The 15,160-nt window shown below is 42.7% G+C and overlaps 1 protein-coding gene across 1 annotated transcript in view; it reads right to left on the minus strand.

Annotated features, from left to right (window-relative positions):
• LOC116104725 (vomeronasal type-2 receptor 116-like) overlaps positions 1–10,655 on the minus strand; it is a 123,295-nt gene extending 112,640 nt beyond the window's left edge. Inside the window, exon 1 of the mRNA XM_031391207.1 lies at positions 10,489–10,655. Within this exon, the coding sequence (XP_031247067.1) occupies positions 10,489–10,655 (167 nt within the window). The remainder of the gene's footprint in view (positions 1–10,488) is intronic.
• Between the last annotated feature and the right edge of the window lie 4,505 nt (positions 10,656–15,160).

The following is a 15,160-nucleotide window of genomic DNA, read 5'->3' on the forward strand; positions in this document are numbered from 1 at the left end:
AATCCCACTAAAATCAGGGACAAGACAAGGCTCCCCACTCTCTCCCTACCTATTCAATATTGTACTGGAAGTCATAGCGAGAACAATTAGACAACAAAAGGAGATCAAAGGGATACGAATTGGAAAGGAAGAAGTCAAATTATTACTATTTGCTGATGATATGATAGTATATCATATTAGAAATGACCCCAAAAATTCCACCAGAGAGCTCCTAAACCTGATAAACAACTTTAAAAAAGGAGCTGGATATAAAATTAACTCAAGCAAATCAGAGGCCTTCCTATACACAAAGGATAAACAGGTGGAGAAAGAAATTAGGGAAACACCACCCTTCACAATAGTTACAAATAATATAAAATACCTCGGTGTAACTCTAACTAAGCAAGTAAAAGATCTGATTGACAAGAACTTCAAGTCTATGAAGAAGGAAATTGAAGAAGATCTCAGAAGATGGAAAGACCTCCCATGCTCATGGATTGGCAGGATTAATATAGTAAAAATGGCCATCTTGCCAAAGGCAATCTACAGATTCAATGCAATTCCCATCAAAATTCCAACTCAATTCTTCACAGACTTAGAAAGAGCAATTTGCAGATTCATCTGGAACAACAAAAGACCCAGGATAGCCAAAACTATTCTCAACAATAAAGGAACCTCTGGTGGAATCACAACCCAGGAACTTAAGCTGTACTACAGAACAATTGTGATAAAAACTGCATGGTATTGGCACAGTGACAGGCAGGTAGATCAATGGAACCTAACTGAAGACCCAGAAATGAACCCACACACCTATGGTCACTTGATCTTTGACAAAGGAGCTAAAACTATACAGTGGGAGAAAGACAACATTTTCAACAGATGGTGCTGGCTCAACTGGTAGTTAACATGTAGAAAAATGCAAATCGATCCATTCCTTTCTCCTTGTACAAAGCTCAAGTCCAAGTGGATCAGGGTCGTCCACATCAAAGCAGATACATTGAAACTAATAGAAGAGAAAGTGTGGAAGAACCTCAAGCAAATAGGCACGGGAAAAAAATTCCTGAGGAGAATGCTAATAGCTTCTGCTCTAAGATCAAGAATTGACAAATGGGACCTCATAAAGTTGCAAAGCTTCTGTAAGGCAAAAGACACTGTCAATAGGACAAAATGGCAACCAACAAATTGGGAGAAGATCTTTACCAATCCTATATCTGATAGAGGGCTAATATCCAATGTATACAAAGAACTCAAGAAGTTAGACTCCAGTGAACCAAATAACCCTATTAAAAAATGGGGTACAGAGCTAAACAAAGAATTCTCAACTGATGAACACTGAGTGGCTGAGAAGCACCTAAAGAAATGTTCACCATCCATAGTCATCAGGGAAATGGAAATCAAAACAACTCTGAGATTCCACCTCACACTAGTCAGATTGGCTAGGATAAAAGACACAGGTGACAGCAGATGCTGGAGAAGTTGTGGAGAAAGAACATTACTTCATTTCTGGTGGGATTGCAAACTGGTACAACCACTCTGGAAATCAGTTTTATGGTTCCTCTGGAAATTGGACATAGTTCTACTGGAGGACCCAGCTATACCACTCTTGGGCATATACCTGAAAAATACTGCAACATGTAACAAGGACACATGCTCCACCATGTTCATAGCAGCCTTATTTATAATAGCCAGAACCTGGAAACAACCCAGATGTCCCTCAACAGAGGAGTGGATACAAAAATTGTGGTACATCTACACAATGGAGTACTACTCAGCTATTAAAAACAATGAATTCACGAAATTCTTAGGGAAATGGATGGATCTGGAGAATATCATCCTGAGTGAGGCAACCCAATCACAAAAGAACAAACACGGTATGCACTCTCTGATAAGTGGCTATTAGCCCAGAAGTTTGGAATACAGGAAGAACAACCCACAAACCACAAGAAACTCAAGAAGTAAGAAGACCAAAAGGTGGTCATTTCATTCCTTCTTAAAAGGGGGAACCAAATACACTCGGAAGGAGTTGCAGAGATTAACTATGGAGCAGAGACTAAATGAAGGACAAGCCAGCCTAAATATAGCTATCTCCTGAGAGGCTCTGACAGTTCTTGACTAATACAGATGTAGAGGCTCACAGCCATCCATTAAACTGAGTACACAGTCTCCAATGAAAGAGTTAGAGAAAGAACTTATGGAGCTGAGGGGTTTGCAGCCCCTTAGGACAAACAACAATATGAACTAACTAGTACCCTCAGAGCTCCCAGGGTCTCAACCACCAACCAAGGACTGCACATGGTGGGTCTGATTGTTCTGGCAGCATGTGTAAAGTAGAGGATTGCAAATTCAATCGTCAATAGGAGGAGAGAACCTCGGCCCTGTGAAGGTTCTGTGCCCCAGTGTAGGGTAATGCCAGTGCCAATAAGTGGGAGAGGGTGGGGTGGCAGGCATGGGGAGGGGGGAGGCAACAGGGGTTTGTTCTTGTTGTTTTTGTTTGTTTGTTTGTGTTTTTGTTTTTTGGAGGGGAAACTGGGAAAGGAGAAATTTACATGTAAATAAAGAAAATATCAAAAATAAATAAATTAATAAAGTGCTGGCAAGTAAGTACAAGTGGTCGATAAAGAGTGAGTTTTCCTTCTTCCAATGTCCTCATGTAGGCCTACAGCAGAAGGTGTGCAGATGATTATTTGATATAAACTTGGTGAGTTAAAAGTTTGCAAAACTTGATGCAAAGAGGTTCATTTATCTTTTCTTCAATCTCTGTATTAAAAGAAATTTTTCTTTTCTTTTCTTTTCTATCTCTGTCTTAAAATACACTGTGTTGTTGCTATCTCCTCCATGGATTACAGCAATAAACCACTAAATAGTTTTGACGTGAAAGTATGGTTGCAAATGGCATTTCCATCTCAGACAAGGCAACCATGTCAACTCACTATGACACAAAAATAATTCTACTGAACTACTAATTCAATCCTACTTAGAAGGGAAAAGAAAATAATCACAGGAGGTAAAGGGAGGGAGGAACCTGGGAAGTAAACAGGAGTAGAAAAAAATGGGTATATGTGGGGGCAATATCAGGTATGGGAAGAGAGAGGAAAGAAGACCATAGGGTCACAAAAATGAATAGAAACATGTAGGAGCAGGGATGGAGGGACTTGGGGGTAGCCACTAGAAAGCCCCAGATGCTAGGGAAGTGGGAGGTTCCTAGGACCCAATGAGGTTGACATTAGCTGGGGAGATAGAACTTGTAGAGTTCAGCTCGAGTAAATAGGCAGCAGCCACGGGCCACCCCAGGTAGGTATGGTGGTCCCTGGAATGTGGGTTCTCAAGGCCAGGTGGATAAGGATTCAGTGGTGACAAACAGAAACAAACACAGAGGCAGTTTGAATTTGAGTGTAGTTTTAGCATTAGGACAAGAGATAGACAATATTAAAGTTTAGCTTTCTACCAAGTGCCATGCCAGCTTTCAGTACATATGTGTAATGCCATTACCTTATAATGAAAGTCATAATTGGAATTTTATTAAAAATCATTTGTTGGGAATTTGGAAAGACAATGATATTACTCATGATATGGCTCAATTACAGGCCCAAATCTCTGCTATGAGTAAAGCACATGTTGAATCTACTGGCATAGAAGATTTGGCTCAGTCTGTTAGCTCTGGTGTATGGTCATTAAACCCTGTTGGTTGGCTACATTGGATTATTGTTATTGGTGTGGCTACAGGCATAATTCTTCTTTTTCTCCTTATTTTCCATTCATCTTCTGACTAGTCTTTTCCTCCATTTCTACAGCCAAAAGAGATATTTACGAGCTTCAATTAAAAAATAAAAAAGGGCTGGGCAGTGGTGGCACACGCCTTTAATCCCAGAACAAGGGAGGCAAAGGCAGGCAGATTTCTGAGTTCTAGGCCAGCCTGGTCTACAGAGTGAGTTCCAGGACAGCCACGGCTACACATAGAAACCCTGTCTCAAAAAGCCAAAAATAAATAAATAAATAAATAAATAAATAAATAAATAAATAAATAAAACCGAGAGAGATGCTACAGCAACCCCAGTAGAATCTGTGTGACAAGTTCCATAAGTGGAGGAGGTAGACTTCAAAAGAAGGAGGTCTCCTGGAACCAGTTGTGGAACTCTTGGCCAGAGCAAAATATTGAGCTGTAGTTTTCATGACAATCTATCTGTTTTGTTTTCTCTTATTCCTTTTCTCATTTACATGTTCCTTGTAGTGTAGGCCAAGATCTTAAGCAAGAATAATGGGTAAGAAACCATCCCTGAGATAAGGTCACTAACATGACCTTATCCTGGGGAAAACAACACTTTACTTTTTAAATCATTTACAAAATTATTATGATACATAAAAACTTTTCCAATAATAAAATTTCATATGGGTTACATCAGAGGTGGATTTTGGTATATGGTAAAGAAAGCCTTAATTAGAAAGAATTGAAATAGTTTAGATTTATATATTGAAGATTTATAAAAAATCAGGCATTAGATGCTGAATAATAATTGACCATATTGGGCTGGAGAGTTAGGTCAGCAATTAAAGCACTGACCATAAAGATTTATTAACCTCCTCTTGGAAATATGCCATTAGCCTTGAGTGACTGCCCCACTGAATACATCCTTTTAGAATTGTTATATTTTGATAATTTGTATTAATAATGGTGTTACCTGTTTTTGTGATTTACTGAATACATACTTTCAGAGGTGCAATGCTTGGGTGATTTTTGTGCTTTACTGTGCCAAATGATTTTTGTTGGTATTTGTGGTTGTTTCACTAGATACAGTTTCTAAGAGTTGTAATGTTTGGTTTTTTAATGTATAAAATCCCCTGCTTGAGAGCTGCAAAATACACTCAGATTCAAACTGCCTCTGTGTTTGTTTCTGTTGAATCCTTACCCATCTAGCTTTGAGGACCCTCATTCCAGGAACCCCCATACCCGGCTGGGCTGGTTTATGGCAGCAGCCCCCCACTTGAGAGATGGGGTCAAGTATCCATATCAAATTTTTTAATCCATAATTGTTCTTGTCCAAAGGAAATTCATGGTCTAAAAAATGGAGCAGAGACTGGAGGAAAGGCCATTCAGAGACTGCCCCACTTAGGGATCTATTCCATCTGCAGACACCAAACCCTGATACTATTGCTGATGCTAAGAAATACTTCCTGGCAGGAGCCTGGTATAGCTGTCCCCTAAGAGGCTCTGCCAGCACCCAACTAATAAAAATGAACATACTCATAGCCAACCATCAGACTGAGCCTGGGGAAGCCACTGGAAGAGTTAAGGGAAGAACTGAAAGAGCTGAGGGGGATTGCAACCCCATAAGATCAACAATATTAACTAACCAGATGCCCCAGAGCTCTAAGGGATTAAGCCACAAACAAAAGATTATAAATGGATGTGTCCATGGCTCCAGCTTTATATGTAGCAGAGGATTGACTTATCTGCCATCAGTGGAAGGGGAGGCTCTTGGTCCTGTAGAGGCTTGATGCCCTAGCATAGGGAGATACTAGAGAGGTGAGGCAGGAGTGGGTGGGTGGGTGGAGGAGGACTCTCTTAGAGGCAAAGGGATGAGGGGTTTGCGGAGCAGGGACGGGGAAGTGGGACATTTGAAATGAAAATAAATAAAATAACCAATTTAAAAAAATCTACTCCCAGTCTTTTGGATTTAATGCAAGTATTTTATCTCCTTTATTGAGAAAGGGCCACTGTGTTTTTAACATTTCAGGTTTCACTAGTGATTTGTGAGTACAAGGCCTGTTAGAGAATAGGAAGCTAGGGTACACCCGTTTGTTCACCAAGATTGTCCAGAAATTTAGCTCCAAACCTCAACATCCTGTTGTTCGTTAAAAAATGGAACTCTTGCCGGACGTGGTGGCGCATGCCTTTAATCCCAGCACTTGGGAGGCAGAGGCAGGCGGATTTTTGAGTTCGAGGCCAGCCTGGTCTACAGAGACAGCCAAGGCTACACAGAGAAACCCTGTCTCAAAAAAAAAAAAAAAAGGACCTCTCCTGCTCTGCCCGGTGGAAGAACTAGCCTCAGGCAAATGAGCCTCCTATTTGGCTATCTAATGAAACTTGGTCAATCCTGAAACCATATGCGCACAGTCAACAGGAATGGACTCAGCAAATTTTATTCATATATTTGAGTGTAGCTGTCCAGCAGCTTACTGTCCAGCAGCTTACTGTTGAGCAGGGCTCACCTGAAAGGAGGACTGGAAATGAGAAGAGCTGGGGGTGGGGTGGGGGGAGAAGGTGAGAGAAACATGGAGTCAAGACAAGGTTCTGATCAAGGCTCAAAGTTTAATATTCAGCACAGTGTACATTAAGGGAAAAACCACATGACCCATCCCCAGAACAGTGATGCAGGGTGCCAAAGGCATAGAAGCCAATCCAATATTTCCATATTTATGTGTTAGAATGGCGGCACTCATCGGGACATACCACACACTAGACCCAAACAGTTCCACGTGTAATTGAGAGGGAAAGAGGGGGCAGTAGAGGAGAGAGAGGTGGGGGAGAGAGAGAGCAAGGGTGGTAAAGGTGGGAGGTAAGCCCAATGGATTCTGGGAATATGGCGCTGTTGCCCTGGCAACAGGTCTGTGAGGCCTGCCCATGTGACATCCCGGGTTTTGGAGGCCCTTATGCTAACACATATCTTGTCAGCTCATAAATTCCAGTACATCAAAGCTCATAGCTGCAGCCAAAGCAGATGTCTCTGTTCAGGCCAATAAAGCCTGTTGTACAGAGTCTGTAAATCCTGCCTATCGTGGCAAATATTCAAGGTCTGCTTATCTGAGATCTGTTCAAGGTCTGCTTGTTTGTCCAGCACAGGCTGGGGTGGAGGTGCGGGGCGGCCACATTTGAGCATACTTATTCACACATACTTAACAAGGAAGAAATTGGCTGGGAAGAATTTGGGAAGGGATGTAATATAGTTTAATTTAAATACATAAAAATAAATTTTAAATTAAAAAGTGGTCAGAGAGATACATTAGCAATTAAGGGCAACAGGTGTTGTTATAGAGAACACAGGTTCCACCCCCAGAAACCACATGGTAGCTAACAATTTACTGTAACTCTAGTCCCAGGATTCTCCTGCTTTCTTCTGGCCTCTGTTGGCACTGAACACAGACACACACAGGCAAATACACACACATATAAAAAACAAAAAAAAAACCTTTAAAAAAATAGAATTCTATACAGTGATATCACAGCCCTGAGATGTACAGAAGTAAGGACCAGTTAAAATGAACTCCTCTGGTCTTGCATGGAAGCAGCTGTGGCATTCCTCTGAGCCAGCCTGCTCAGTGGCAAAACAGCCTTATTGTGAGGATAAAATAGCTCAGCAAAGCTGCTCCTCTAAGAACAGTATTCACAGTGCTGATAAGTGAGCTTTCCTTGATGTTTTCTGAATTTTTGTTTTTTGTTCTTTGTATATGCTGGAATTGAGGCATTGATAGCTCTAATCTGTTAGATCACACATCATAATTAGCAGGTAGCACTGGCTCCTGAGCAATCTACTTTCACAGTGTCATTTACTTGTTTTCTGCCCCGACGTGCAGGACTTAAACAACAGGGTTCTCGAGAAGAGGGAACTGCAATGACAAATTTGGGAACAGGAGCCATGAAGGAAGGAGACAAGACAAAAAATTCTGATCAAGTCTCAATTTTCTCTAGGGAAAGGAGCTATTTAAAACTACATACCACAAAGGTATTTGCCCAGGTGCATGGGCCAAACTAGCATTATTGTTTGTCCACAGCATAAATGGAATGTCCACATCATAAAATGTCTGGAAAGGAGTGTCCTCATTGTGAAAAGTCTTGAGAGGAATGTCCTCGTTGTAAGGTGTCGGGAAAGCCCCCTATCATAAAATGTCAATTGCCGGAATGGAAGCAAGATAGTGGAAGAGACAAAAGAGTGTTAGTTAATAGATGATGGCCCAGGAACAAGATGGAGACTGAGATGCCAGGGGGGCCCCAATAGTTTTCAGCTAAGAAAACTTATGGTACAGGATGAACATTCCAGAGGCATTCTGTTCATTTTTTTATAATTTACATGTTTCTGCATGACTTCGAGCTAAGAATGTTCTTAAATATCTCTGCTATTACACTCTGATCACGTTCAGAAAAGGATTTAACTTAACTTGCTTAGGACTTGGCAAACTTATATCTAGACTCCCTAAGTAAAATGTCAATGCTTCCTTTGTTGAATAAAATCACTGCTTAGGAAATGACTCTCATGCTTTCCTGGTCTGCCATGGGAAGGGGGTGGAGTGGAAATTTTCTCAGTTCTTCTGTCTTGGCTGTTGTGATGGCTATTGCTCTTAGTCAAATGACTACATCTGGAGTTAACTGAAACCCAAAGGGTTGGGTACTGGGGGTGGGGGTGGGGGTTGGGAAAACCATTCTTTCATCTGGTTCTTTTGAGGTGACAAGATCCAGTTTTAACCTAGGCCACAGCTTCTGGTGGCAGCCTACATATAGGAAGAACATTGAAAATGGTAGTTCTTTCTCTTTCTGCTTTCCCTACCTCTGGATAGCAAGTTCATTTTTTAAGGGCATTAGAGCCTGCTTCTTGAGGATTACGTTTATACTGAAGACGACTGAGACATTCAGCCACACGGACTGAACCACTAGTGCATTCTTCAACTTTCCATGGGCATACAGACACTTTCTACACACAAAAGCTCAATCTATCAATTCTGTTCATCTGGAGATCCTAGACTAAGATAGCTGTGGGGGTTTTTTGTTGTTGTTTTTTGTTTTTCACCTTCACACTGAGGAAGATGTGCTGACTCACTGTAGTGCGCCACAGTGCTTGTCATCTGTTTCCTGTTTTTCTCCAAGTCTTATCTTATACCCCGCAGGTGAGAGTAGCTGAATCTAGCATGAAGCCACAAAACAAAAATCTTGTTCCCTAAAATCTCTCTTTAATACTTAATATTCTGAGCACCCTTCCCATTGTGGTACAGACTGATAAGTTGAGTAATGGGTTAAGCAAGCTAGCTATTCACCTTGATTTCAGGAGGGAAAAAGGGGAAGTGCCTATTGTGTGCTGTGAGGGGAGCCCAGGCAAGCTCTGAAGTCACAGGGGAGGTGAGAGCAGGCTCAAGGCCCACAAAGGGGAGGAGCAGGTCACTGAACAGCAAGGAGCTGGAGTGGTGGGGCCTCCCTAGGGCTGGCTGTGGTAACTATCAGAGGACAAGAAAAAGTGCCACTGTGCCACACCAATCCCAGTAGAATCTGTTACAAGTTCCACAAACTGAGGTGAAAACGTCAAAAAAAGGAGGCCTCCTAGAACTGGTTGTGGAATTCTTGGCCAGAACAAAATATTGAGCTGTAGTTCTCAAGGTGATTTGTCTGTTTTGTATTCTTTATTCTTTTTCTTATTTATGAGATGTCCCTGATAGCCTAAGCTAAGATCTTAAGAGAGAACAATGGGTAAGAAACCATCCCTTGAGATGGGGTCACTAGCCATCACCTTATCTCCAAGAAAACCAGCGCTTCACTTTATAAATCATTTACAAGATAGTATTGATAGATTAAAAACTTTCTCAACAATAAAATTCTATATGGTTGCACGTGTGTCATCGGAAGTAGGCTTTGGTATATTGTTTAGGAAAGCTTTAAATAAAAATAATTAAAATAGTTTAAATTTATGCTTTGAAGATTTACAGAAAATCAGGTACTAGATGTTAAACAATAACTGACCATAAAAACTTATTAACTTGCTCAGGAAAATTTGCCACTAACCTTAGATGCTTTTTTATTGTGCCACACAACAAAGATGTTATCTGTTCTATCCGTGATTGCTTCACTGAACACACTTTTTCAGAAATTGTAATACTTGGATGATTTTGTATTTTATTGTGCCAAATAACTATGATGATATCTATTCTATTTGACTGCTTCACTGAACACATCTTCTCAGAGTTGTAATACTTGTTTCTTTATGCATAAAAAACCCTTGCTTGAGAACTGCAAAATACATTCAGATTCAAACTGCCTCTGTGTTTGTTTTCTTTTTTTTAGAGATTTATTTATTTATTATAAATATATAAATATAAATGAATAAATAAAGAAACACTGCAGCTGTCTTCAGACAGAAGCCAGAAGAGGGTGTCAGATGTGGTTGCTGGGATTTGAACTCATGACCTTCTGAAGAGCAGTCGGTGCTCTTCCCCGCTGAGCCATCTCACCAGCCCTGTGTTTGTTTTCTATTTGTCACCGTCAAACCCTTACTCACCTAGCCTTCAAGGACCCTCCTCCCAGGGACCCCCATTACCCGACTGGGGTAGTCCGTGGCAGAGCTACCCTAGGGCTGGCTGTGGTAGCTATCGGAGGACAAGAAAAAGTGCTACTGAAATGCGAATATCTGCACATTGGAAGACATCTGGAAATGGTCGGGCTTTGGACCGGAAGCCTGGCCCAGGAACCACTAAGCTCAGCCTCTTCTACACACTCTAACTCTACCGGAGGTGTTCCTGTCACTCAAGACTCACTGGCCAATCAGGGTCTCCAGGCGGACTTCGTCAGAAGAGGAGGGTTCTTCCGGGTACCATACTGCAAGTCCAGCTCTGCAGCTGAGCAGGCGTGAGTGGTTCCGTGTTCTGTGTGCTGCTGTTTGGTACGGTGAGGAGAGCTCAGGCAAACTCTGCAGTCTCGGCATGGTGAGAGCAGGTTTACTGCCCACAAAGGGGAAGAGCAGCGGGAGCGAGAGTGGTGTCCCCAGAGGCTGGGTGGGAAGGCTATTGGAGGACAGGCGCAAGTACTACCGAAATGCGGAACTTCGCATATCTGGAAATGGTCTGGCCCTGGACTGGAAACCTGGGCCGGGAACACTATGCCTTGCTCCTTCCGCACACTAACCCCGAGGGAGGTACTCAAACTGTTCAAGACTTCTTGGCCAATCAGGGCCTGCAGGCAGACCTGCCAGTCAGAAGGGGAGGAGGGTTTTTTCCCCGGGTACCCTGCCGCTGGTTCCGTTCTGTAGCGGAGCAGTTTTGAAAAGATCTGGTGTGCTGTGCTTTGTGTGCTGCTGCTGGATGCTGTGAGGGGAGATCAAGCAAGCTCCAAAATTCTGACATCGTGAGCGCAAGGTCGTTTGCCCACAAAGGGGAGAAGCAGGCGACTGAGCAGCTGGGAGCTGGAGTGGTTGGTTCTTCTGGGGCTGGGTAGGAAAGGCAGCCTGCTGCCGCCCCCTTTGAAGTCTCTCGTGGTCCTAGTCACTCCTTGGACCTGGCGGTAGCCTCAGCATTACTTCACTTTGGAGGCTGGATCAGAGTGTATTCGAAGCAGGGTCTTGTGTGTAGAAGCACCCTTGGCAGGAAGCCAAACTTGAATAGCCCCTAGTTTCTCCAGTGTCTTCTACAAGTTCAGCCCTTAGCATTTAACATTTCGGTGTAAGATCCATGTGGAGTTAATTTTGTGGAGGTTGTACAAGGTATCTCAAGTGTTGGGTAGCAGCACTCTAATATTTAGCTGAGATGTAGAAGAGAAGAAGAGATGATGTAAAGGATTTACCAATGCTTAGAAATAGTAAGTGACATCAAATAAAATGTAAGCTAAGGCATTCTATAGAGGAGTAGTTTGCTAACTAGGCCTGTTAGAGATTAAGATGCTAGGAAACACAAGTTTGTTGACCAGGATTGTCCTGAAATTTGGTTCCAAACCATAACAAAGGAGACTCCTCTGATTTACAACCAGAACTAGGTCCAAGGACAGGCCTCTGTCAAGCTGCTCTCAGGGGGCATTACAGGGTCATAACCAACATTAAGACCTGGTGTGCTCTACAGGTGCATTTTCTTCTTGTTTTGCAAGAAGACAACACCAGATGATAACTCTTTGGAAAGGAAAAGCATGGTTGTGTTGAGGGCTGGCCTGATCAAGCAAGGCTTTCCCTCATGTATGGAGAGTGACATAGCTTTTCCTCAGGCCCAGGAACATGCTTGTCAGAGCTAGTAACAGTCTAGGGCCTAGGACTTGGGAGCTTTCCCTAAGGCCCTGATTTATTGAGAATAAAATAGAGCTGCTTCTCTGTAATGGTTTGTATATGCTCAGCCCAGGGAGTGGCACTATTAGAAGGTGTTGTCCTGTTGGAGTGGGTGTGGCCTTGTGGGAGTAGGTATGTCATTGGGTTTGGGGGTTAAGACCCCCATCCTAGCTGACTGGAAGCCAGTGTTCTCCTAGCAACCTTCAGATGAAGATGTAAAACTTGAAGCTCCTGTACCATGCCTGCCTGGATGCTGCCATGTTTCTGCCTTCATAACGGACTGAACTTCTGAGCTTGTAAGCTAGTCTTAACTAATTGTCCTTATAAGAGTTGCCTTGGTCATGGTGTCTGTTCACAGCAGTAAAACCCTAAGACATTCTCTAAAGCCATGACTATATTTTGGAGAGCTGGTAGTGGCCTGGAGCCAGTGCCTTTCGGGAGAGGTTACTTCAGATCTCGAGAACCTAGCTCTTCCCACCACACTGGGCTGTGGTTCTCAGTCCCAGGGCTACTGTGGGCTTGGTCAATAATGTTCTTGAGAGACCTTGTGTTCTCCTGTCCAACATTGTTTACTAGACTCCTCCTAAGTTTGTCCCTTTGTATGATATTTTCTGCTGATTTCAAAGAAGTCTCCCATTTCTTCCTGGAAGTAGTATACAAAATGCTATTCTTATTAAGAAGCTTACTTGACATACAACAGCTTGTGTAAGACCTCCTCACTCCTGCTTTTATACTTTCTATCTTTTACTTTTTTTATCTTTTTCATCTGGAACCTTCCACTTAGCACCTTGTCACTTAGTTTTGAGGGCCCGTCACTGTGGTTTGAGGACACTGGTGTACTTAAAGAATAATTCTGGGAATATTTTTGCTGTGTAGATCTCCTGTCTAAGTGGCTAGGCTTGGCAGTCTCCAGTTCATATTTAAATTGTTCAAAACATTACCTGAGTCCTGAACCTGAAGAGGCTTAAGGGTATGGGCATATGTGGGATGCAGAATCTGTTCTAAGATGGCTCCTCTTTTACCCTTAGCCAGAGCTGAATGCATGCAGTCATGAAAGAGCCTTTCCTTATCTTTACATTGTGTGTGGAGTGATTTTTCCCTGGGTAGGGGTTCTAGGACAGGTGTATCTTCAGCCTTTTGGAAAAGAAAAATGTTTCTGAGACAAGCTATATTGACTCAGGTCACCTTGATCCTCGTCAGTTGATCCCCAGGGCAATGACCTTGCTTGATTAAGTTTCCTAAATTCTCAAGTTAAATGGCTATATTATGACAGAGTTTTTAAAAATCACTCATTTGAGTCACGCCCATTGCACTAACATGAGAAGGATTTGCATGTGGAGCATGGCTTTTGTCTTCAGACCAGAATAAGAGGAACAGCTTACTGTACACTGCAAGGTGAGACAGGGTAGGCAGTAGCTAGATCGCAGACTGCTGTTGAAGGAAGTCAGCTGCACCATTCTGAAGAAGGACCTGATTTAGGCAGGGTGAGGAATTTTCTAATTTTCTATCATGTGTTAATTCATGCATGTGAATGAAAACAGATCAGATTGGTAGTGGTAAAATTTGGGTAGGTTAGCTTGACCCAGTGAATATTGAATTTTTCAATTAAGGGGACTATCCTATGCAGATATGTAAAAACCTCATTGACATAGTTAAGTGAGCTCAGAAATTTGAGACACACGCTATTGTGTATAGCTTTGTGTGCCAAGTTGTAGATCTCAGCAGCTAACATTGCACATAGGGGCAAGGTCAAATAGTATCTTATTGATGGCACTCCCTCTACCAGGGAGCATTTCTTTTCTTTTCTTTTCTTTTTTTTTTTTTATCTTTTTATTAGTTATTTTATTTATTTACATTTCAAATGTTATCCCCTTCTCACTTTCCCCCTCCACAAGCCCCCTATCCACTCCTCTGTCCCCCTGCCTCTATGAGGGTGCTCCCCGACCCACCCACCCATTTCTGCCTCAGTGGCCTAGCTTTCCCCTATGCTAGGTCATCAATCCTCCCAGTGATGCCAGATAAGGCAGTCCTTTGCTACATATCCAGCTGGAGCCTGGGCTACCCCCTGTGTACTCTGTGATTGGTGGTTTAGTTGCTATGAGCTTTGGATGGTGTCTGATTGGTCGATATTGCTGTTCTTCCTATATGAGATTGCAAACCCCTTCAGCACCTACAGTCCTTGCCCTAACTTTTCCATTGTGGTGTCCACGCTCAATCCAATGTTTGGCTGTGTACATCCACATCTGTATTGGTCAAGATCTGGCGGAGTCTCTCAGGAGACAGTTGTATCAAGCTCCTGTCAGCAAGCACTTGTTGGCATCAGCAATAGTGTCTGGGTTTGGTGTCTGCATGTGGGATGGATACCCGGGTGGGGCAAGCTCTCAGTGGCCTTTCCTTCAGCCTCTGCTCCACTCTTTGTCCCTATATTTCCTTTAGACAGGAGCAATTTTGAGTTAAAATTTTGGAGATGGGTGGGTAGTCCCATCCCTCAACTGGGAAGCCATGCCTAACCTCTGGATATGGTCTCAACAGGTTTTCTCTTCTCTTTGTTGGGTATTTCAACTAATCTTATCCCTGTGGGGTCCTTGGAGGCTCTCCTTTCCTGGAGTCTGGAACTTTCTGGTTGATACCCCCAATTCCCCATCCTCCAGTGCTATACACCTCTGTTCAATTTCCTGACGGTTTGTACATCTCCTCCATCTCCTCCCATACCTGACTCTGCCCCTCTTTTTCCCTTCCCCCTCTTCTCTTCCAACTCCCTCCTACTCTCTACTTCCCTTGATTATTTTTCCCCCCTTCTAAATAGAATGGAAGCATCCACTCTTTGGTCTTCCTTCATCTTGAGCTTCACGTGGTCCGTGAGTTGTACAGTGGGTATTCTATACTCTTTCCCTAAAATTCACTTATCAGTGAGTACATACCACGTGTGTTCTTTATGACTGGGCTACCTCACTCAGGATGATATTTTCTAGAGCCATCCATTTGCCTGTGAATTTCATGAAGTCATTGTTTTTAATAGCTGAGTAGTATTCCATTGTGTAAATGTACCACATTTTATGTATCCATTCCTTTGTTGAGGGGCATCTGGGTTCTTTCCAGCTTCTGCTATTATAAATAAGGCTGCTGTGAACATAGTGGAGCATGTGTCCTTATTACATGTTGGAACATCATCTGGGTATATG

This window comes from Mastomys coucha, unplaced genomic scaffold (assembly GCF_008632895.1).
Source record: "Mastomys coucha isolate ucsf_1 unplaced genomic scaffold, UCSF_Mcou_1 pScaffold22, whole genome shotgun sequence".
NCBI lineage: Eukaryota > Metazoa > Chordata > Mammalia > Rodentia > Muridae > Mastomys > Mastomys coucha.